Below are 24,963 nucleotides of genomic sequence, written 5' to 3'. Positions count from 1 at the left end.
GTTCTTTACATCATGGCCTGTGTGATAAAAAATGCCAAATAATAAAAAATAGACTGTAAAATATAATCCATGCATTTTAGATTAGCAAACTACAGACAGGGTCACCTCTTTTTGTCCAATCAGAAACATTGTTACCAAGAATCATGGGAAACCAACTGCATGACACTGTCTCAGCCATTTTATCCCTCTGTCATGTTGCATTTTCAAAAAAAAAATAAAATAAAATAAAAATAGTAGACAGATGTGAGAACTATAAGGAAACAACTGCATGGCACTATCTCATACACCTATTTTGTCACTAAAGTGTGTGTTGATTTAAAAGTTGTAAAAGTCTTCCAATCTAGTGTTCTGCCCCGAGTGGCCACTGTAATTTCAAGTGCTACATGACATCACAAGTGACAAGTTTGAAGTGTGGATACCTGTTACACCAGGGGTCTCCAACCTTTTTCCTCCGGTGAGCTTCAAAATGATACATTTATAATGGTAATAGGGATGTAATTAACCACATTTTTGTTATTCAGCACAATGGTATAATTCCAAAATCTCTTGGCAAGTTACTTGGAACAGGGTGGAGAGCTAGTGGTAGTTTCTGAGCTACAAGTTGGAAAGCCCTGTGTTAGACTAATCATACTGTTCCTCACTCTCCCCTTTAGTGCTCCATGTACTGCCCAGTTTAGCAGCCCTATGTGAAATCTTCATACCAGGGTTATCATGATACTAACATTTTGAACTAAATTTTGATACTAAGGAATATACTTGGTACTCAAAACCGATTCCATTATCACAATGACAATTAGAATGTAATTTTTAACATTAAAGGTGCATTGTGCAGCTTTTCTGCTGAAAGGTCCATTGCTTTTCTACATGGAGATGTTATTGCTTTGTCTGGAATGTTTCACTTTATGTCATTAAACCTTTCCATCTTCATGGAGAACAAACCAGACCAAGTTACATGTCAAAATGCCTGTTTTTCTAGGTGTTTCTGAGATATAAAACCACTTGTAATGGTTAATAAATGTAAGGTAGAGTTGTTTAATGACAACCAAAGAGTTACATAGTGTACTTTTAAATAATAGTAGTTTCTTTTATATTACCATGTGGTCTGTGTAATCCCTCAGTTGTCAAGGTAGGTTACATAGTGGTCCAAGGGCGTTTACTCGTCTAGTATCTGTTTTTTTATACTTTGACAACCCCTACAAGCAGATACAAAACTGATTTCCACACCAGTTTCAATATATTCTCTTCATATTTATTCTTTAGACTCATGGGGGAAACAGCTGATTTTTTTACAGCACAAATTTGCATAATATCTCAACACGTCCTGTGAACGAGCACGGAAAACCAGAGGCAGGATGTGAAAACGAGAGGAGTCAAGTACAAGCAGAGTCTATACAAGCGCGTACACACACACACACACACACCTACAGTATGCCACTCCACCAGCTCCTGTACAACGCAACCTGAAGGGAGGGGAATACTGACCATCAACGGACATGCAACATCCAAAAGGCTCCGACAGCTACAGGAATGCATGGAGAGCACGGCAAAAAGGGCACGAACAAAGGGTTAAAATGACTTGGAATTCTGGTTTCTTCTTTTTTTTTTTAAAATGTGTAATTCAGGATTTTTACAGAAGGTTTTTGGTGAAGGAATTTGGATATGGAATTATTTTACAGTCAGTTTCAATTTATATGTTTATCGTGTTACAGAGATACACATTTGTTCTGCCACTGTAACAACATTATTCATTTGGAATGTTGACTTTGGACAATTTTGACTATTTTATTTTATTGTCTTTTTGTCAAATGATAATGAATAAAATCAAATAAAAAATCTAATGAATTACAATTTATGTATTTTTGTTCTTCTTCAAAACAATAAATCTATAAATAAAATAAAACATCAGCCATTTTTAATTTAAGCTGCCATATTAATATTGCAGTTAATTTTGCTTGCATAAACAATCCGGTCGTTTGATTCCAATTGAAAATATTGTATACCTAACATAAATAAATCCAAACTCCAAAACTGAAATCAAAATTTGCATTCTGAAGTCATTTTAACCCAGTGAGATTTCCCTTTTTGCAGTGTTTTTCAGCGGTTTGGGCAGCGATAATGGTTTTCACAGATCAGTGGACATTTAAAACTCCTCATTTACAACTAGAGACAGGCATCGCTGTACAGTTACATACATGGTATTGTTATTTTTTATACACGCACATGCTTGGACAAATATAAACATTCAATCTTTGTAGAAAATAAACACTTTATGTACACGGATCACATTCACGCTCCCCCAAAACAAAAACGGTTCACATAACATCATTTTTGAACCTATATTTTCTCTATAGGGAAATGACACAATGGATTTCAATGTAATATTTACCATACTGTACACTATTCCAACCAGCTTGTGCATTTGATGTCATGTTAAATCTTTTTTGCCACATAATAAATATTTGTAATATTTTAACTTTTTACACTTTTCAATCCACACAGCATTTCATATTTTCGTGACAAGAAAATAAATAGAATATCAGTAAAGTGCACAAGCTCCAAGTGGATGCTAACACGAGTTAACACCTACGTTTACTAAAATTTCTGAATAAAAAATTTTAAATGTAAAAATTAAAATTATAATTTTTCCGACACAATATATTATAACAAAAATAAAATACAATGCATTCAAACACATACAGTATGTTGCATAGAATTACCTTAAAACGATAAAAAAATGGCACAACAAATCGACCAATCACATCCCCTTATTCTCAATAATTTTCTCGACATCAATTTTTTTTTCAATTTTTTTTTTTACTGAATTTTACATCACGTTGCATCAGCCCTGTGTTATGCCTGAATACACTTACGGTTCACTGAGATTGCGTCTTTTTTGATGGCATAAATCGAAAATATTCTCAACACAATTGGCCCCCATAATAATTTTTCGATATTAATATAAGTCTCGTGGGAACCAAGAGCGCGTTTGTCAAAGGCAGTGAAGTCGGCTGGTGTAGCAAGTTTGACGACGTAACTTTTTTATACACCCAAGAAGACAACGTAAAGACCAGATATGTATTCATTTTGTGAAGTATTTGATATTCTTGGTTGCCTGGTAAGTCCAAAATGAGATCTCTGTATGTTTTTGTACAGAGAGATATCAGTCTGGTCACCACTCCCTTGAGTACGTTTCTAGACACGGCCATCCAATCAGAGTTTAGTGGTTCATTTGATTCTGCAGAGATATTTTATAATTTTTCCCTTTCTTTTCGCCTCATAAGCAGCCATATTTGTTTTGATATGGACCACGCGTGCCTCTGATAATCCATCTAATCACGCCCATCTGAAATCTGGGAGATTCACCGGTGACCAGGCTCACATCTTCATAAAGTATTGGAGAAGTGTTTATTCTGGATCCCAGGCAAGATTCTGTGACCAAGGGACGAGACAGGAAGCATACGAGGACTGAGAGACAAGATGCTAACACGTAGATCCACTTTTCATTGCAACAGTCGAAATTATTAGACGAAAATGGTTGAACAAAGAAAGCAACACTATGTAATGTTTGTTGTGAACTGATGTAGTTTTTTTTGATAGTGGAGTGGGTTCAGCGACGCCCACGACCCACACGGTAACCAGTTCGATTCCAGTAACATCACATACTGTCCACTATGTACTAATGAACAGATTTTAACAGTAATTACTGAATCAACTAGCCTGGTTTAGTTGGACTTGTGCTCTCTGTACATCCTTTTCCGAACCACCACGCCCAAACAGATAAAGTTACATAGTGTTGCTTTAATGTTGAATATCCTAACTCCTTCTATTGTACACATTCATACCAATAGTTTCCCATAAAGCTGTGCCATTTTGAAATACTCCAACTACTACCATTACTACTTCTACTTCTCTATAGTCTAGGTCCGTCATTGCCAAATCATTTCCATATATATTTCTATAGACATGAATGGATTGTCAGTGCGCCATCTCCAGCCTAGTCGTAGTATTTCTGTATAGCTCACTCTGATCTGTATTATTTAATATATTTCATAATTCTCTGTATCATTTCACATCTCACTGTACAATGATAAACTCTGATATGCTCTGTTATATCTACAATCCGAAGTGCTGTACATCCCAGTCCCATTTTGATCCATATAACTTCCATAGATTTTCTGACTATGAAAAAATCAAAAGTAAACAGACACATTCCTACTATAAGAGCACTATATCACACTTCACAATCGTCATTTAGGCTTCACGGACAATGACGTTCCATGAGGAAAAATTTCACAAAACAGAATCCGTTTCTACAGCTGGTATGGAAGTCCGTCAAAATTCCCCATTGCATCCATGCACAACCCAACCAGCAAGGTGAACGGACCTTTGTGCTGGCAGTGCTAATTTCTTGGCGTTTGTTTTGTAATAGTGTTGTTTTTTTTTTATTCTCAGGAAGTTGATGTATGTTTGCGTCTACATCGTTCCTTGGTGAAATCGTCCGGCGCGTTGTCCAGGCGGGTCAAATGCATCTCAGGGGTTGGTTAGCGCGGTGCTAGCTAACAGCTTGTGCCAGCTAACCACCCGTTTCCTCATGTCCACCTTGTCCAGCCAGATGTAGGCCTCTCCGATGAGGGTCTTCTTCATGAACTTGCCACCGTTGGACACCAAGAAAAGCTGTTGAGAAAATATAATAGGGCATTTTAATAAGACAGTTTAAAATGTTTTTATCAGTGTAGGATTATACACTAAATATACTTGGTTTGTGCAACTACGCTTGGTTTGGGAGATTTGAAGTGAGTTTTAAACATGTCATTGATCACCTGGGCATTTGTATTTCAGGTTTTAGAGCTTACAAACTGGGTCACATATACAAAGCTTTTATGTCCAGACTTTGTGGAATTAACCTAACCTCACATAAAATTTGTCTGTCCAGTTGCAAGATATTTCCCATCTGGAGAATGTTTTATCTGCAAAAAATAAGACAGATGGCAACTGGAGTTCTGGCAATGTACCTTCTATTTCTAAACTCCTATCTGAAGATAAAGAATAAAAAATTGAACCTGCAAGGTCCTTACTTTAAAGCAAGAATATTTGTGTTACAGCACATCATGCTAAGGATAAAATGTAAAACCCTTGGAAAAATGTTTCACGTGAGAGTGTGAAAAAGTTATTGTTACCATGGTGATTTCAAAGACGAGACACATGGCCTAAACTAACACATGATTTGTACAGTTCAAAGACTGATATCAATGATACAGCTGAAACATCAGAAAGATGGAAAAGTCTATCATATCAAAAATAGCTTAGATATGGTACTTGCAGAAAAATCACTGCTAGCCCATGCCACCTTGAGTGATACCAGTAAGTCATTTTGGAGTCTGGTCCATGGACTAATAAACATGAATGAATCAAACCACATCTCCTGGTATATTTTGCAACAGGAACTTTATAAAATGGTTAAAGCTTAATTTTGCCTGATATGTGTAGTCACCTGTATGGAATGTCCGGTGGGGTTGAGGGGGAACCTGAAGGTCTCATTGAAGGACGGCTCTCTGTCATGGCGGCACACTCTGGTCTTCTTCTTGATGATCCTCTTCTGTGTTGCCACGTTCACCACGTACAGCTTCACGTACAGGTCTGAGAAAAGGACACACGCTTATTAACTTATGTCAACAAGGCTTGAACTTCTGGTCATGTCAAAGATTTGTAATCGCAGCATCTCTCCATCCCCAACAGTCTGTTTACTTGGTGACCTATCCTCCATTCCCTTACCCAAACAATTACATAACGTCTTTCTGCAACAACTCTGGCAAAGAAAACATCCTCACAAACTGGATAAACAGAATAAAACTAACAATAAACCCCTGGCTAAACCTCCTAACAAATCACTGCACACTTGAAAAACTGTAAAACAACACAACTTCATTTGAACTCACATATAACCTTGTTATTTCTAGTATTGCACAATTACCAGAGTTTGTATTACTCATAAAAACCTAGAAAGTAGGATACATTCTTCATGTGAGCTATGTCGGTGCTCTACGTTAATGTCATACTACCTACACTTTAAAGCAATGACATCTACATGGAGACAAATATGTGCCAGACCCTTTAGCAGAAATGTTACATAGTGCATCTTTAATTTATCTGAAGTGCTTTGAGCTTGCGACATGTGCCCTTATAGAATATGACAGGCCTGAATTATAATGTTTAAATGTATGTGTGTAGTGTGAGCACACCTGGGAGGTGGTCGGGGCTTTTGAACTTGTATGTGATGTTTCTGCACTGGAGGATCTCCAGGACCAGCTGGTCTCCTTCTGTCTTCACCTCCTTCTTCAGAGCCACTTTGATCTCCCCCATCACCTGCACTTTCCCACCTGCACACAGCACACAGTCAACACACATGAGAGGAGTTCTTGTGTCTGCTTGTCTGAAGACACTCTCGGTACACTGTAAAAGAAAAAAAAAAAAAATCTGCATTTGATGAAAGGAATCTGATTCTGAAGTGAATTCAATAGTTCTGATATTTCCACATTAAAGTGATAGTATGTATGTTTCTGAAGGTGGAAAGTCAGCTGCACGATTCCATGGATACAGAAAGTTAAAACAGTACTTTGGAACATTCCCCATGAACATAGATAGGTTTTATGTAGGCACAATTTCCACAAGATGAGACATAAGATCGGGTCCACGAGAGCGAGACAAGAGATTTGGGCAAAACAACAACAGCATATATACTAGTAGGTCGACTTGGACCCGGGTTTGAACTTTCCAATATATTTCCAGAAATAGGACCCCTGGTAAAAAAAAAAAAAAGAAAACATCTTCTGAAATTTTACAAAAGTTTTAGTTGCTGAAAAAAATCTGTCATTTTGGGAACTCCGAGAAAAGGTCAGAGCTGAGTCTGAGAGCAGTGTGAAATGGTGAGAGTTGCAGGAGCTGGTGTAATGATGTGCAATGACATTTAGCTCTGAAAACTCAACACAAAATGATGAAACCCTTAACACTCATATAAGCAAGCAGAAGTCAGTCTGCTTTATGGGACAGTGTCAGCGGATTAGACAACATTTAATGTTAATAGACAACATGTTATCATGATTTTTCTTCGAACAAATGCAAAAGTTGGTGAGAGCAAAGAACTGGCTGGGAACTGCCAACGTTTCTGTTATTAGCAAAACTGCACCAATCATTGACAGACATCACTCATACTGAGTGAACATGTCTTGCCCAAGGAAGGAATCACTGGTCAGAGCTGGTAGGACAGTCACGCCCACTTAGAACTGAGCTGTGGTTGCGGAAGCAAATTTTAACTTATAGATAACTAACAAGTTTAAGAATTTGTCATTTAGTTCATAAAGTTTTACCAAATACCAAACAATACTAAAACTAGTACTGAAGCTAGATACTAGCGATGTAACAATAACCGAAATATGATATGATCGTATTGTCAAAAGTCTCACAATAATATCGTGGGCTATCGAATTACAAGTTCTTTGCTTAAATGCATGGTTTTACAGTAGCAACAGCTGATGATCATAGGGAACTACATATCCCATGATTCATTTCAGTACAAACAACATGAATAGATATGTTTTTTACTTGAATTTGGAAACTTGAAAATGGTAACAATTCACACCAAACTATTGTCAAGGTATTTTAAAAGCAGAAACTTGTTCTATCTACAATTACATTAGCCCCTCCAAAATATCGCAATAAATATCATACTGTGAGATGCATATCATGATAATATCATACAGAGAAATTTGGATATCTTTACATCCCTACTAGACACTCTTTTGAACAAGTATTGATACTTGAGCTTTTTTTTTTTTTTTTTCCAGTTATGTATTTTTTTTATCTGAACAGTTTTAGAATGATTACATGGAGCTTTTTAAACTATAGTGGTTTCAAAATCAGTGTTGAATATTCGAAATGTTTGTATCATGACAACACAAACACACATACATTCATTATTGTCTTGCTCAGGTACACAACAAAAGAAGAGACTGGTCAGAGCTGGGATCCAACTCCCAACCTTCCTGTTCTTGGCCTGAGTGCCCTACCACCTGAGCCATATGAGTGACAGTTGCACAGTAAAGCCCCAGAACTCCCAGTGTCTTCTCTGCTTCAGTGAAACCAGATCAGGGCCGAGGACACCGGAGCTCCAGGCAGGGGGGACACAGTCCTGACAAAAGCTGGGGTAGAGTGACAGCCACCTCTGCTCAAGCAAAACGCCATTAAGAGCTACGGCTAACTGCTAATGAAAGCTAACACTCCTCACGCTTGTTTGTGCAACATACAGTACTTAAATACAGGTGCTATACAGTGCAGTCCATTCATAGTGGCACCCTTGACAAATAAAAGGTTGATAAGATACATTTTATAAATGGTTTTAGTTTATTTATAATATTTAAAGTGTCTATATTGCGCTGTTTTCTGATCTATGTCATAATGCTTCCTCGTCAAAAACATATCTGGAGTTGTGTTTTGTTTCATTCACATTTTTAACGCACTGCCTAACCCTGCATATTTAGGCTGGGTTCTTCTTTGAAACATAAAACACTGTTCCACCTTGTGATGTCTTGTGATAATACAGGAATACAGACGACACTATGTTTTTAAACGTCATACACCTTCACTAGAATCATTTAGATTACTCCAGACCTGGAATTTCCTATCTCTAATGAACTGAAGATAAAAGGAGGCTGCTGAAAACTTGAACTTGAAAACTACCGCTTCATAACATCATGGAGTGGAAGAGAGCAACATGTGTGAATGAAACACAACACAACACCGGGTATGTTTTTGATGAGATAACAACATTCTAACATGACTGAATGTTAGACTGTTGCAATGCTGAACTGAATAGAGGACCTTCAGTATAGATTACAGACAGACAGATTACAGATTCAGATCATTTAACTATGTTTGTATTCTTAATTAAAATAAAGATTTTTGTGATCACTATTAGAAGATTTTTATTTTGAATATTCTTCATAAAATTTTAAAGTAATCCATAGACAAAAGTTGCTCTTGCCCCCCATTTGTTAGTACTTAGGTATTGGTGTATCATCATATTCACAAACCACCAATTAAATCAAATAAAATCAACCCAAATCAGGATTCATATGCTGAATTCTAATAATGTTTACTCATACAAATGTGTCTATTTTGCTTTAATAGTGCCAATATTAGGTGATAGCATTGTATTATGTAGATATAGTGCACAACTGAGGCAACAACTGCAAAGATTCTGCATGTGTCTATAAAAAGCATCATACATTGTGAGGCTGTTCCCAAAACCATTCATAATCACGTTTTTAGCATAATAAAAAGATCGGTAAGTCTGAAAGTGGCCTTCTATGAGCATGTAGGTAAACACAGCCCTAGTTCAGTCAGTCGTACAAGCTGGACCTGCTATACGTTAGGTGCACCACTTTAGTCATCCAGCAGGGGGCAGTGTACATCCATGTATTTCCATATGACATTTGTTTACTCTTCACACACTAGAACAGGAAATAGAACATGTTTGGGACTTGCCTTCATTTTCTGGTGTGACGATGTGATGCTTGTCAGTGCCGTTGGGAATTGCCTTCCTGCAAGACAAGAAACACACATGCAGAATCTGTTATTTCCATGTCCTAGAATTGGATGATGTCATAATTTCAGATGGAGGGCAGGGGCCTATAAATCTAGGCGAGATTTGCAGTTTTTTTTCAAGAGATATTCAAACCTATAATCTACAAATTAACCTTATTATTATTATTTGAGATATGTCATTGTACTTTGTGCCCGTTTGTGTTATCAGTGGGTGCTATCCACCATAAACCAGGTCAATACATCTGTAATCTGACAGTTAAACAACAAATTCCACCATACAATTCTGACCTGCCCAGCCCCATTAAGAGAGTAATGGCAAAAACTGTATACTGTTAAAGGAATGTTTAAACTGGCATATTGGTTTATTGTTATTTTGGATGTAAATCTGTGAATCTGCGCTGATGACATGTAGGTATTCTGTTAAAGAAATAACCACTATTTCCTGTATTTTTGTGCTTTTCTTCCTAATGTTTTTTTTCACAGACTTGATTCATGTAAAACTATAATACATATTTACAGGTTCTATCCAACCAAACCAAGTAATGTGTGTAAAATCTCTCAGTCGTGCAGATAGAATCCATGGCAAAAGAATAAATTCAATTTGTTAACTGGACAAGAGTGAAGTGAAGGCTGCAGTGAGCATTAAATTGGAGAAATAAAACAGACACTTAACAAGAGGATGTACCAAGGCAGATGAGAGAGCCATAGTGGTCCTCAGTCTGCTGTGCATCTCCATCTAATAGCCACGGGCCACTCCTTTGAGGATAGTGAGGTACAGCCAGAGAGAATTGGTTTGAGAGGGGAATTAAAGAGGCTATTTTTGTTAAGAAAGAGAATCCTTTCTCCCATTTATAACTCTATCCTCAACCCTAAATCATAACAAACCAAGTGATCAATTGGGTTAACCAGCGCAGGCACAGAGGTGGGAAAGCACACATTATGGCCCTGAAAGGTTATGCTAATATGATACTGTGAACAAGTAGGTGTGTTAATTTCAGAATAGTGTCAGGGTAGTTAGCTCCTCCCTGCAGGCAGATAAGGCAGTGTCCACCAGCATTCTGACCAGAACTGAAGAAGCAGCATGGATGAACTGCAACAAATCGAATTTCTCCTTTTGCCAAACTAAGTAATGGTTAGAAAAAGACACAAACCTGTCATATGCATTTTAAACTATAGGAATTCTAAAGTGTTGTGATGTCATGTTAACACAACCTATTGATACTTTGCAGTGGGGGTGTTTTACATGTATTTCTATGGTGGACTGTTCAGCAGGCATCATGGTGACATAATGCACACACATTAACTAACACTGTCAAAAAAGTTTTAAGGCGAGAGTGTTGGCTAATGTTAGCTAGCTTGTGACTGTAATTTATGTGTTAGAAACTTGCTTAACAGCAATCATCTCTCTTGTTGCAGTTCCAACTAAATCAGCTCTTTCTCGTAATATTGTATTAAAACAAAGCTCAGACTAAAGTCTAACTTGAGTAACAGAGCATCAGACGAAGCAGTGCCTCAGTTAGCATCACGCCCCTATAGGGAATGTTAATGACATCAGCTGCAAAAGTATTTTGTAGTAAGTAATAAAACAACATAAGACACTAAATGTTGCATGTATAATGTGCGATATGGAAATGCAGTAGTTTACATGCGTGGGACTTGAAAGATGGCACTGTCCACCCCGCTGCCCGCCCCGTCCTCTCCGTCTCCATATGCGTCTCCGACCAGACTGGGAGCAGACAGGACCACCGAGCCAGAGACATCAGCCAGTCGGTGTCCAGGTCCTGAGAGAGGGACAGGAGGACAGGGGACAGTGTGTTAGATCACATATGTTCATACATCTCTGCTTATCACAAAACACTATTATACACACGGTCATTTGATTCTGTGGTTGCCATGCTGTTGTTGGCTGCTCTTGTGGCTGACTGGCTGGCACACTTTGAGCAGTTTTAAGAAAAGTATTCTTACATTCTTAGCGTAATATTTTGGACAAATAAAGAAAAAAAGTAATTGAAAAGTAATAAATAAATCAAAATGACAAAACAGACTTTTCACACTGAATAGAAAGTCTGAAACAACAAAGCAGAGTGAACATGAGGCTTAGGAGAGACTTCTCTGCTCTGCCTCCAGAGTTCATCTGGCTCTCCCTGCTGTGATGTCCAGGTTTCAGCACAGGGGGCACTTTTGTCCTGAGGGCTATTAGTCACCTCACACTGCCCTGATATTGGACCTGATGACCTTACCTATTAAGCTGCTTTTTTAGCTTTTCTGTTATCATTGTATTTTACTGCTCAGTGTGCTTAAATTGCTCCCCGAGGGCACATATAAAGTGATCTTGATTGATCGATAAAATGCTGTCTGTATGTTTTGCATGTGCACTTCAAACATTCAGTTTGGTAAGGTCAGGCCTAGCATTTAAATCTGCATTTCTTGTTAAACATCACTTTCTACCTAATTTTCAAAGTGGTGACTCTAACCAATAATGTCTGAGTTTAACATGACATCACAGCATTCTATAGATCAATCATGTTTAATACAGATGGGGGGCAAGTAAAATCTATATAGATAAAATGCAGATTTTTGTTGTGCTAAAGGAATTCTTGGGTCTAGTCTCAAATCAAAATGACTATGATTTGTGAATTTACATTCTGGATATTTCCCAGCAATATCACCATCATACAGTATGGCATAATGTCTTTCTAGAATCTGAAAACCACCAAAACAGCTGCTGCTGCAAACTGTAGGCCTATAGAATGTGTCACAGTTTTTCTCAAAACTATGAATTTTCAAAGGTGCTATTGACGTCAATCTCTCACCAGATATTGGTCAGGGGAAAAAATCAAATTTTACAGCTGCTGTATTTGTGAATGACAATGTATTGAGCTAGGGGGGATTCTCAAAGGGAGTCAAGATCTCTGCATATAAACTTTGAACACATCCAATTCCTATTACATCCCCGATGCACCATGAATATATTTAGCCACATTCACACTGCACTCACACAGCACTGTTGCAATTTTAACGCCATGTCTGAAGTGGAACCGTACTCCATTACATACAACTAGTATTACATAACCTGTGTGACCTTGGTTAGTCTGAACACAGTAGACATAAACAGGTGAAGGTTAAAGTCACGTCTGGTGCTCTCTGGTGCTGTGTGCTTATGGACAGTCAGTGCAGCAGTTGTTATGCTGAGTCTGTGTGGGGGTTAGCTGAGCGGATAAGTGAAATGTCTGAGTCCACTGCATTTATACATTTGCATAACAGATGATGTTCTCCAGAACACATACGCCTCGGATGTGCTCGGTGCAGAGCTGTACGTGCATGCTACAGACTGCCACCAGACTGACAATGATGCACACATTCACACAGGCTCATGTACGGAAACATATTTGTGCCACCGATAGAAAAAAAAAAAAAGTGCTTCTGTGTTATTGTTGTTGTTGTTTTTAATAAACTTGAAAATGACTTTTTAAATTAAATACCAAGTCAACATTATGATAAACTACCTGAAAATTGTGCTTAGCTGGCAGGCTAATTATTTTGATTTAGTACATCATTTTCACAGCTTATCATAATATGACATAATGCTTTAATTTTTCATAATTTCTGACATTATAACATCCTTAAAAACAGAGAAGTGGTACTAAAAATAACATTTTAATTAGAATTATTTTGGAATACACGGACATATTCAATGGCCTGGGGTCTCATTTATAAAGCAGGCATACATACAAAAGATGACTTTATGCAAGAAAGAGTGTAAAATATATAAAAAAGACAACTTAGTTGTCTTAGTTGTCATAGAAATCCAGTCCAGTCCACAACCCTGAACCTTCCCTGCACAGGATTTAACGGACAAAGAATAAGGCAATTTGTGCTCAGAAAGACTAAAACGATTCTCACTTTAATGTGCAAGTTTGAGTAAGTTTGTCCTTTGACCATACGCAAACATTTAGTCAGAATTTCACATATTGTTTTATAGACTCCTGGTCACAGATAAAATGTATCAGGTTCAGAAATTGCGTATTTTCCTTTTGGATATTTCTCATAAAAATGCAGTCATATCGATTAAAGGCACAATTAATACCAGATTTGAACCTAACATTAAACTAGTCGTGGTTTATTTCTGGTCAAATCCAGGTTTAGTTCTGACTTTAGTCCCATGCTAGTTCCAATTTTGATGCGGTAAGAGTGACTATATACATAACATATACTGTACCTTGCCTCAGTACTTCACTATTTTTACATAGATTACTATTACATAATTTACTTATCTCATAATTTTTGCTTTGTTTCTCAATATTTTAATAAAAAAATCTGAATGTTGGCTACTTATTTCAGTGATAAAAATAGTTCTTGCTTAGCCTTAGCCACTAATTTTAGTGAAGTTTATAATTTTACTTCCTGGTTTGACACCAATATATAACTGTTACCTAGCAACCACAATGTTGACAAGGGCTAAAACTAAACAAAATTACACAGTAGTTATGATTTACATTTTTGATGGAACTGATTGACAGCTGATGACATGTAATGCAATGCAATGCTACTTCCTGTAGTTTCCAATTTTTCCAATTTCAGAAAATAGAAAATAGTATTTATGTAAAAAAAAAAAAAAAAAGTAGTATATTTTCCTTTCCTTCAAATGGCAGAAATGGACTTCCGTACCGTGCATTCAAACCATCCATGATCAAAACCTGAAACAGCCCCTGCATTACACCCCATTACCCCGTATAACTGTTAGTCAGAGTTAGTTAAATTTATGCATTTTTATTTCATTTTTTTTAATCTGCGTAGCCTCACCTGCTTGTCACACTTGATGGTTAGCTGAAGCTTTAGTCTCATTGGCCCGTGATTGTAGTATGAGCTTCTGAAATCTTTTATGTTGTATTTTTTTTTTAGGCAGGGGGCAAGGGGAGGGGCTAAGGTGTCAGGGGGAGGGGCCTGGGTGCGTTATCATTGTCATTTAGGGTGTGGTGTTGTTTACATGCACGGACAGGCTGCAGCAGTGGGCGAGGAGAGCTGCCAGTGCAAGCATTGACACAGGATTTACGGTTACAAAATACAAATGGACGACAATATTAGGGATAATCTTAAATTCTGTTTAAATACATTGGGGTAACTGTTCTGTGATTTCTCTGAGTGCTTAGCAAAAACAACTGGGATTGGCACATGCACTCCTCATTGTGGTTAAGGAGAGATACATTTTTATTTTATTTTAAAAATAATTTGCATATACTTCTATTACAGGTAGCATCTTCAAGGAGTTTCAAAGTGCTTTATTTAACATTATTCATTCACTCCATATTCAGCAGTAGTAAGTTACTATACTTTAGTTGGCTCATGCTGCTGGCAAATACTCAATCTACTGTTGGTAGATTTATAATGAACTCATGGGGACATAATCTGGACCTTAAAAAAAAAGAAAAGAACAAAACAAAACAAAACAAAAAAACTTACGGGATATGTGAGTTATTCCCTGACTGTCTGCTTTCTACTAATTCCCAATATTTAGAGTTAAATACTACATAAAAAAAAAAAAAAAAACACTTTTAACTTTATGATGTTTAATTTTTATTTTAGTTTTATTTATTTAATTTATTTAATGTGGGTTAGGGTTAGGGAATGTGGTCATTTATTATCTCTTTTGGGCTTTCTCACAATATATTACTATAGTTTTTTATCCAAATCTGGCACAAAAAGGGGCTGTGTTTGGGGCTTGGAGGAACTGAGCAGCAAAGGGTAGAGCGGAGGAGCAGTCGTCAGGTTGTGAATGCACGTCAGGTTTGATTTTAATGGCCTGAGCGAGAGATAGAGAGAGCATGCGGGCAGGAGGAGAGATGAACAGATGGACAGATGGAGAGGAGGAGGAGGTCCGGAGCAGATCCTCGCTTAGGGGAGGGATTTACTTGGTTGCAAGCGGGACTGTTGCACTGCGGCCTCGGCGGCTGCTATGGCGATGCCGGCGTCTTCCAGGTGGGCTTGGGTGACACTGCTCTTGCTTTGGGAGCGAGAGGGGCCGTGGGACAGGAGCTGGCCCTCAGAGGAGGATTTGGAGCTGCCTGGGCTGCTGTGGGACTTCTCCAGAGGCAGCATCTGCATGTCTGAAAGAGGAAAGGAGAAAGTGAACATCTACATATCTGATCATGAAGGAAAGTTAGTAAGAGTAAGTTGTGTAGTAGTACAAAAAGGTAAATAACTTCATGTGATTATTTACCTTTTTTCCTTTGCTACATATTTCTTATATATCTTATTTTATATATTTGTTGTCTTTTGTATGTATATAAAATGTAGAAAGTGGTAAAAAAGAAAAAAAAAAGAATGAAAGAGATGGCATATGGTAAGCTACTATCATAACCACAGCTGAACTGGGGCAGACTGGACCAACAGCATTCTCACACACACACACTAATTTCATACTGCGCAAACTGCAAGCAGTGTCTTACCTAAGCACACAATGACAATTAGCACTAGACCCACTACTGCCCCACTGTGGTACCCGGTATTGCCACACCTGGTAAACAGAGTGGAGTAAGAGTGAGTGACACTTTTGTCCAGATGACTATTCCTCTCCTCAAACTGCTCCGACACAGATCTGCTGACCCTACCTGACCAGTCCTCTTGTTAAACTGCGCTGAGATCTTTGACTGAGACACAAAGGTGACTGAAATGCAGTGTAAATGTTGTTTCAGCAAAACTTGAATTTCCCTTGGGATCAATAAAGTCTCTCTCTTCCAGCGGTCTCCATTCCAAGTACTAACCAGGCCGAGCTTAGCTTTCAAGATCTGATGCGACTGAGCATTGATAAGCAGGTATGACCATGTTACTTATTATATTACTATTCATATACATAGCTTTTGTTTAGTTTTTAACAGCAAGGCAGTCATTAATTTTTTATATGTGCCAAAATGTTTACATGATGCTGTTGAAAGATGTTTTCAAAAAATAAACAAAAAAACAAAACAAGAAAATTAAATAAAGTGCAGTGGGTGTGTTTTGGGCATTATCCTTTGACAGCTGAGCTTTGTATAAAATCCTAGATTCCCATTCTTTTACCTTCATTTTCATTCAAAAATCTGAAAGACCTGATTACAGAACATGAAAAGATCCAGAGAGAAGGTACCATCTGCACATCTGACGAGGCAGGTCGGACTGTGATGGTTGACTGGCAGAGATAAGGGTTGGAACATTAGGCCGTGGACCTCTGGGTGCGCTGTGGCAGATGACATTTATATGAGGTGTAATTATGGCTGTCGACAAAGTGCTTTTTTTTTTACATCACCATGGCAACTGAGGGGCCGCCTTTCCTCAAGAGCTCTGCGATTAAAAAATTTATTAGATTGTTGTTGTTGCATGTACTTTCTGATAGTGTAAAGTATCAACAAAATCTAATAACTTCTAAGCTTAAACTGTAGCTTAAACTGTATTCATTCTGATGTCAGCCAGATGTCAGTCTCAAACAGTCGCATGCCTATAGAAATTAATTTATACGGTGGATATTACACACCTGTGGGATATAAATTGTTAATACATGTTTTTTTTTTCAATGTGCTGAGTCCCCCCATATCCTGCTTTTCTATATTTATGGAAAATTACCTTATGGGAGCATGGCTGATGCAGGCTTGTGGGCTGAGTATTGGACAGAATTGTACCGTTAACTAGAGGGAGGGTTCAAATTGTGACAGGGAGAGACTGGACATGCTGGATGATATATAAAACCTCTTCAGGAACAACGCTATAACATGGTAGAAATTACCCGCTCTTTAAATTAGATATACTGCAGCTTAAGGGAAAATGCACTAGGTTTTATTTGAACACCTGAGTGCCAAGAGTCACTGTACAAAATGGTTTTCAGTGAAACAGGGTGGTGGCTGTCTAAAAATTATTGCTATGAATATTATCTTTCAGGCAGAGCAGTGCACAGTGTACAGACAGTTTCAAATGATCATATATTCATATTAAAATAATCAATTGGAGAAAATCTGCCCAACATATTGAAATCAAAATATTGGCTACGGATTATACAAAAAATTTTAAATAAATCATTATCGGCCATGAAAAACCCTTACCAATCAATCTCTAATATACACTCTTCTCTTTTCCTTCATGCCATTTTAGTTGTCTACCACCACCTTTTTCACAATTTCAATCGCAGCAGCAGTACCATCAGCCTCTTCAACCTCTCTATCCCCTCTCTGCCATTGGTGTCTATAAATATTCCTCTAATAATTCAGTCATTCTCACTTCTCATTACAGTGTATCTTAATCCATCCATTTCTTTCATTGCATCTCACTCATCTCTCTCTCTCCAGGTTAAAAACAGGCATAACTGGCAGAGTGGTTAACCCTTCTGCACTGAACCAAAAGGACCAGGATGTTGGCTGAGTTCGTGGAACAGCTGGAGCAGCATCTGTGAGCCCTGCACTTGTTAATGGGGCTTTTCTCAAGGTGCTGTGGCTTTTACCTACAGTCCAACCAGATGGAGTGTGAGTGCAAAATACTCACATCACAAGAGTTTATCAATCTTAACATCAAAAGATGGTATTATTAATTTAGCTGACACATATTTAGCGTTAGTTGTTTTGATGTATTGGTCTTTAAACATGCTTTGCTTTGACATTTGATTTGTATCATGCTTTTGTATTATGGAGAATTGTCATGTGGGAGCATGGGTGACATAGGCTTGCGGCCTGAACATGACTTAAAATCTTATTGCTAACTGTAAGGAGGGTTTGAATAGTGCCCAGAAAAAATAGTAGCTAAAATACTGCATGCATGGATGACATCTAAAACCTCTTCAGGCTTGTTTTTGATGAGGGAACAATGTTGTAACATGGTAGAAAGCTTAAAAAAAAATAAAAAATCTATTTTGCATAAAGGGGGTATTATGCACAATTTATTTTTTGAAAAGTTAACTTGACTTGAATTGCATTTTTAATAGAAGATAAAAATTTTGACAGCAAAACAATGAATATTGAATAGTGATGATTGTTTTGGTTAATGAAAACCACTTAACAACACACAAGTACTATCAGAACTTTAGAACCTGTTTTACCCAGTGTAGTGTGGAGCATTTCATGTCAAATCTAACATTTGCATAAAAGCTTAAATGTAAAATTAGGCTGCACAAATGGATGCAGAAGTATAGCGGAAAATTGGCTGAAAATTAAGTTTTAAATCATAAGGCACCACAAAAGTGAGACTCGCACAAAGGAAAGCCTGCAATTAGATCTGGGTGATTAAAAGTAGTTGTTCAAAAAGCTTTTCAAGTTCGGTAATTTTCAAAGTTCAGTTTTCACCCCCATAAAGTGTTGTAGAAGCAGGACTACTGATCCTGAAAACAAACACGCTATATTCTTGTTGTGAAATGTGAGCAGGTACACTTAAATACCTTTAGCGTGATACATCCTAATGTTGTCATATTGAATATCATTGTGCTGTCAGGACAGAACAGCATCTCTCTTTGGATAGTTGTAGAACATAAAACCATTTGAAGTGATAGGTATGTATAATGCATTTTCTATAGGTCCTTCTAGTGTAAACAGAACACCTGCGCTCCATTAGCTCCAATGTATTTTCAACGACAGCGTTAGGATTAGCCTCCAAACATCACAAGCTATGAAAAACCAGGACTGATTTGGCAACTGACAAATACTCAACCACAAGTAAGAACCATTAGAGCCTTGTTAGAAGAGATTACGATGTGTAATACTATTTCGCACAGATTATTAACTTTAGTGATTAAAGCCAAAATTAGCAAAAATGCTAACGACCATGCAATAAACATTCAAAATTGAATGTTTATCTAAAATATACTGGGCCACAACAGCTTAACAATTTAATTTTAGTTTTAATTCATCAAGAACTACAAATCCCACATACTTTAGAAACTAGAGCTGCATAGATATTGGCTGTTATTACTTGTTAGCAAATGCAATAAAACATGTAAACAAGAACCATTTGTCTGCTCCATCTAGAAACATCAAAACTAATGATTCTATTTTGCTGACTTATTAAAATGAATGGGATAGAATGCTGATATCAGTACCAGGCACTTCTAGGAGGGTCTACAATCTTTTGACCCAATATTGTACCTTTGGCTGGGTCAGGGAATATTCCGTGGCTGCGGCTTTTGATGACAGAGTTTTTGGGTGAGTCGTGAGTGCCGTCACCCTGCCCCGAGGTGTGACCCAGCCCTCCGTGGCTGCTCCCTGGTCCCATCCCGGCCCCCGACATGTGGCCCTGCCCTGGCCCTGACGCTGGCCCGGATCCCGAGGGCCCCTGGGCTGCGTGGTGGGCCCGGCTGTGCTCGATGCTCTCGCTCTGCTCCTTCAGAGGAAGCCAGCGCGGGATGTTGTCCAGCTGAGAGGTGTTGGACAGGTCAATCAGCACCTGCAAAACAAACACATCATTTCAATTTGGTTTTCTTGGAGCGATTAGTCCAGATTTGGAACACTGTACCAGCTCATATAAAAGGATGAGTATTGATTCTTTGCAGTCACACTGTAGGTGCTCTACCTGCATGTATAGTGTATAGACGATTGTTCAGCAGTTACCATGGAGGCACAATGCACACATTAGCAAACAAAGTCAAAAGTTTTTTGGCTTTTTTTCATCTTCTTATGTACTTTGACTTTTTAGATTCTTTTTTAAAGACAATACAGTAAATCCTAGTGTCTCATACTAGTAGCATCAAATAGAAAATGGCTTCTGTAGGGAAGCCAAAACATTGTGACTTTAGGTCTATGTAAACCCTCAGTCATCTACGTATGCTCTACAGCAAAATTCAGCTCTGTCAACTGGATAAAAATTTTCCCCAGAACTGAATCTTGAAGAAGTCGCTTGGATGAGCGGTGCAATGTCTTCACTCTAAAGCTTTTGTCCAGTTGACAGATCTTTTTTCTTTTGCTAAGCTGTCATGATTTAAGAAAAAACCTGTCCAGATGACCACCTTTGAAACCTTTTCTACCTTAACCCTAGTTGGTCATTATGTATAGTATGAATGCCCTGGCGGTAAGCCTTCTAAAACATTATAGCACCAACCCGAGATGTAAAAGATGCCAATAAGAACACTATTTTACAATATACTCAATAAATAATTGCACTTCTGTAGATATGATCATGACTATTCTGTGTCTATTTCTTGAAAGACAAACCATCTCTATTAAAGAGTTTGTGACTGCACTTACTTCTCCCAGGAAGTCATTGGAGGAGGACCTGTCGTAGTCCCACACGGTCACCTCTAGAGTCTTCTTTTTCAGCTGGAAAATGGGAAACAAAAAACAGATTACACAAAATACACAAACTGAAATCAAATGTCCTGACCAAATCTCAAACTAGTAAAGAAAAAGAAAATTAAAGTCAAGTAATGTAGTGAAACTGTTTGCACTGATGATAGTGCAAAGGGGAGTAACTGTTTGTTTTGATACCATTATTCTAGATAGTTCTTTTGTCCTTTGCATAACAATAAGACAGAAAGGCAATTTCAGTGCTGCATGTTTCAGGTAAATGGTTGATAAGCCCAGATTGTGTTCCTTTCTAAATCTTGTTTCTAATTGTTGTATTGCTTGAAGGCAAGGTCCAGGGATGAGATTTCATTTTAATTAATTTCACCATTAATTGTTGTTATGGAAGCTACAGTCTAATAGAATAAAAAACATAGAAAGACATATCTTAGCCTTTTTAAAAGAAACAAATTCATTTCTTACATGTGATTGATGAAGACTCTAAAAATACTAAGTCGCAGGTAATATTGTCATCATACTAAAACTTGAAACGAGATTTTGATACAAAGGAATAGACTCAATAATAAATACCATTTCTGATACTGCGATGATAGTATACAACGCTCCTTATGTAGACGATAGAATGTAATTTTCATAATACTTTCTTTTATATTACCATGTGGTCTTATATCTGTGTAATTCCTCATTCGTCCAGGTATGTTCCATAGTGGTCTATGGGTGTATACTAGTCTATGTGCTCTGTCGATACCTGCTCAAATGAGTATCTAGTTCTGATACTAGTTTCAATATCGATTAGAATCTGACGTTCGATACTTCTGACAACTCAATCATGGGGAAGGTCCATAATTTAAAAAAAAAAGAAAGAAAAACTAATAAAATTGTCTAAAATGTGGAGAGAAATACTGCAGTGTGCATGTCTCAACCTGCAACAATCTTAGTTGGAAATCACCTCATCAACATTTTTATTAAATCTTTGGTCAGCACAGAAGTTCTAATTGGATTTTGATCTTTCCATTATCAGAAGGCACGGCTGCAGATTGCCAGGAGAGATGCAGTGAGATTCTTATGGCTGACCAACAAAGAACATGATTAACTGGAGATGGTCTCAGAGGAAAAGGTAATCCACTAGCTCTGTGCAGACCACTGAAGATATGGCACATAACCATTGCTATTGTAGGTTTCAGGGTTTAGGTGTTTTCTTTATTTCAGACGTATATTTCGAAATTTGGCTCGGAGCAGGGGTCAGCAGCACTGACATAGCATACATGATATAACAATAAACAAAATAAATATATGTAAAACTAGACAATATACAGTCACTCAGGCTCCACACATCTGCACAATCAGTCCATCTTGTTAATATATTTTATGGACTGGGGTACGAATGAGTTCTAGTTTTAAGTAACCCTGTATCTCCTCCCTTTATGTAATGCAACAAGCCTGCTGCAAACTACTGGTCATTTAGTTGAATATGTTTTGCCATATCATTGTGTTATAACATATTCAATAAAAATAAACAAAAACAAAACTTTTATTAAATGTCTTTGTATTTTTTAATATATGAAATAAGTAAAAATAAAAACAATAGCAAGTGACAATCAAGGTTGTCAAAAGTATTGAAAATAAGATACAAATCGGTACTAAAACTAGATTCTCATTTGAGCCAGTATCAGTACTAAAAAAGTCACATTCACAGGACAGAAAGTAGTCTTTCTACGCAGAAAAAAGTACTATTATTAAATGCTTAACACCATTGTCTATTGTGGTAACGGAATCTCTATTGAAATCAAATTCGAAATTTTAGTATCATGACAACAAAATACTAGTGTCAGGACTTGAACTCTCAACCCTAAGATTCAAATCCATGTAAAATATCCTCTAGACTCCCACTGACACAGAAGATCTAGACTGTTAGAGCTGGTGTTTTTGATTGGTTTTGGTTTCTTTGTTCATAAACATCTAATTTAGTTTGTCAGTTGTGAAGAACGCTGGGTAATAAAACTTGTCATCGTAAACGGCACGTTCCAAGGAAGATTAGAACCTTCAGACTGCAAAACTATTGTCTTACTAATTACACCTCTAGAACTAGTGCTCAAACCTCACACAAACACTGCCAAAAGTCAAAAGTTTGGATACACCCCCTCATTCAGTGTTTTTTGTATATGTTTACTACTTTCTACATTGGATATACACACAGAAGACATCAAAAAAGAAAGAAAAGAAAGAACATATATATAACTAAATCTTTTTTTCTTTATATCATATACATTATACAGATCCTCATAGTAGCCACTCTTTGCCTTGGAACTTTTTTCTTTGATAAATAATTCCATATATCTTACTTCATGTATTTGATGAGTATAGAACAATAGCGTGCGGTGACTTTTTTGGGTAGGCAAGCAGACTTGGGGTGGACATTAATATTTAGTCAATAACGATTTAATAACGCCACTTTTTATACAAACTACAGTGCAAACAACATTGTGGTCTTCAGTACGCATACACAAACCTCTAAAACAACCGACTGACCTCTACACCCTGACTATAACCATGTTTGAAAAAGACAGAAGTGAAGTGAAAACAGGATAATTTAGATGGAATTCAAAATGATTTAATTATACTTTTGACACGCCATGGTTTTAGATTTTATTGGGCAACCACTGATTGCCTTGATTGTCCTGAGCGTACATCACTGGTATAGAAAATGTAGAAAGTATAGAATCATATAGAAAAAAAAATATATTGAATGAGAGGGTGAGTCCAAACTTTTGAATGGTAGTGTAGTTCCTTGTAAATTGCTGGGTTCAAAATGCTAGAGTTCAGAACACTGCAGAGTTTGCTCTGTTCACATTTAATCCTAACCAATAGCAACCTGAGCTCATAACCAAGGAAACCCAGCTGTGGTATTGGGAATTTTCTGGCTGTGTTCACACATAAGCCTTCTCTGAATATTCACAGTAACTTACCCAGGAGATTAAAAAACACAGGGAAATCATATCTGTCAAACTGTGTTCTGTCAAAATGCAGGTACTGTAAATTCTCTGGTCAGGCTGTGTGAATTAGGCTTCACTTTTAACATTTGTGAAAATATCCACAAAGCCTTCCAATATGATTAAACACATTTAATTTGAATGAGTCCTCTGTGTGGTGGGGGCGATGCTTGTTTACTGGAGTCTCTGGAGTGCTGCTGATAAGATGACTGCAAAGAACAGCCCTCAGGACAAAAATGTCTACACAGAATTCAAACAAGCGAAGAGCATGGGGATCATTGTCTGGACTTGGTTTAAAGAAACATCTTTTAAAAGGCACTGTCTTGTTATTTTTAAATTATTCACATAACCTTTACTTCTATTTGAGTAATATTACTTTGTATTGTCAGTATTCCTACAGAAATAAAATCTAGGGTTATTCTTCCCACTGCACTGTGTGTGACCCTGTGAGTGACATAAGCTTTATCGTACATATTAAATGATTTGAACAACTGCACCTCACATTCAAAATGTATAATTAATTATAGATAATTTCTCTGGGAATGCTATTTGTGCATTGTTTTGTGTTCATTATTATTATTATTATTTTTTTTATGGTACTGTGCATAGAATATTTCTTTAAATATATCAGAATTATCCAAGCTGGCTATTTTTCAACTGTAGTCTTGAGACAAATGTTAATGTTGGCAGATTACTATAAAGGTGCACTATGTAATTTTTCTGGTGGAAGGTTCACCACCTGCTTATTTATATATCTGTGGAGAGATGAGCCTGGTCACAGAATACATGTATGCAATGTATTTAAAGCAATAAAAACATCTGTAATTAAGTAAATCCAAAATACATATGGTAATTTTTTTTTTTTTTTTTAACGCAGCAAAGCAATAACATCTCCATGGAGACAAGTAGCCGGCGAACCCACCACCAGAAATGTTATATAGTGCACCGTTAACTTAGATCAATCAGATGTCAGTATTTTCTTAATTCTATAGCTAAACCTACATATTTTACAGTAATGAAACATGTTCACTACTTTTCCAACTCTGTTTCTAAATAAGTTTATTTTATTTTTTTATTTAAAACAAGGACAGTGCACAGAAAACATTAATCTCAGAGAGAAAAGATGC

At 37.2% G+C, this 24,963-nt stretch overlaps 1 protein-coding gene across 1 annotated transcript in view; it reads right to left on the bottom strand.

Annotated features, from left to right (window-relative positions):
- Window positions 1–4,530: 4,530 nt before the first annotated feature.
- pclob (piccolo presynaptic cytomatrix protein b) overlaps window positions 4,531–24,963 on the bottom strand; it is a 108,135-nt gene continuing 87,702 nt past the window's right edge. The window contains 8 exon segments of the mRNA XM_055155849.1: window positions 4,531–4,674; window positions 5,492–5,637; window positions 6,240–6,377; window positions 9,541–9,596; window positions 11,246–11,381; window positions 15,510–15,704; window positions 19,695–19,992; window positions 20,790–20,861. Coding sequence (XP_055011824.1) covers window positions 4,531–4,674; window positions 5,492–5,637; window positions 6,240–6,377; window positions 9,541–9,596; window positions 11,246–11,381; window positions 15,510–15,704; window positions 19,695–19,992; window positions 20,790–20,861 — 1,185 coding nt within the window.

The sequence above is a fragment of the Boleophthalmus pectinirostris genome, unplaced genomic scaffold, assembly GCF_026225935.1.
Source record: "Boleophthalmus pectinirostris isolate CB_2022bp ecotype Guang Dong unplaced genomic scaffold, ASM2622593v1 HiC_scaffold_2, whole genome shotgun sequence".
Lineage (NCBI taxonomy): Eukaryota > Metazoa > Chordata > Actinopteri > Gobiiformes > Gobiidae > Boleophthalmus > Boleophthalmus pectinirostris.
The sequence above is the reverse complement of the archived record's forward strand: the minus strand, read 5'-3'. Positions and strand labels throughout refer to the sequence as shown.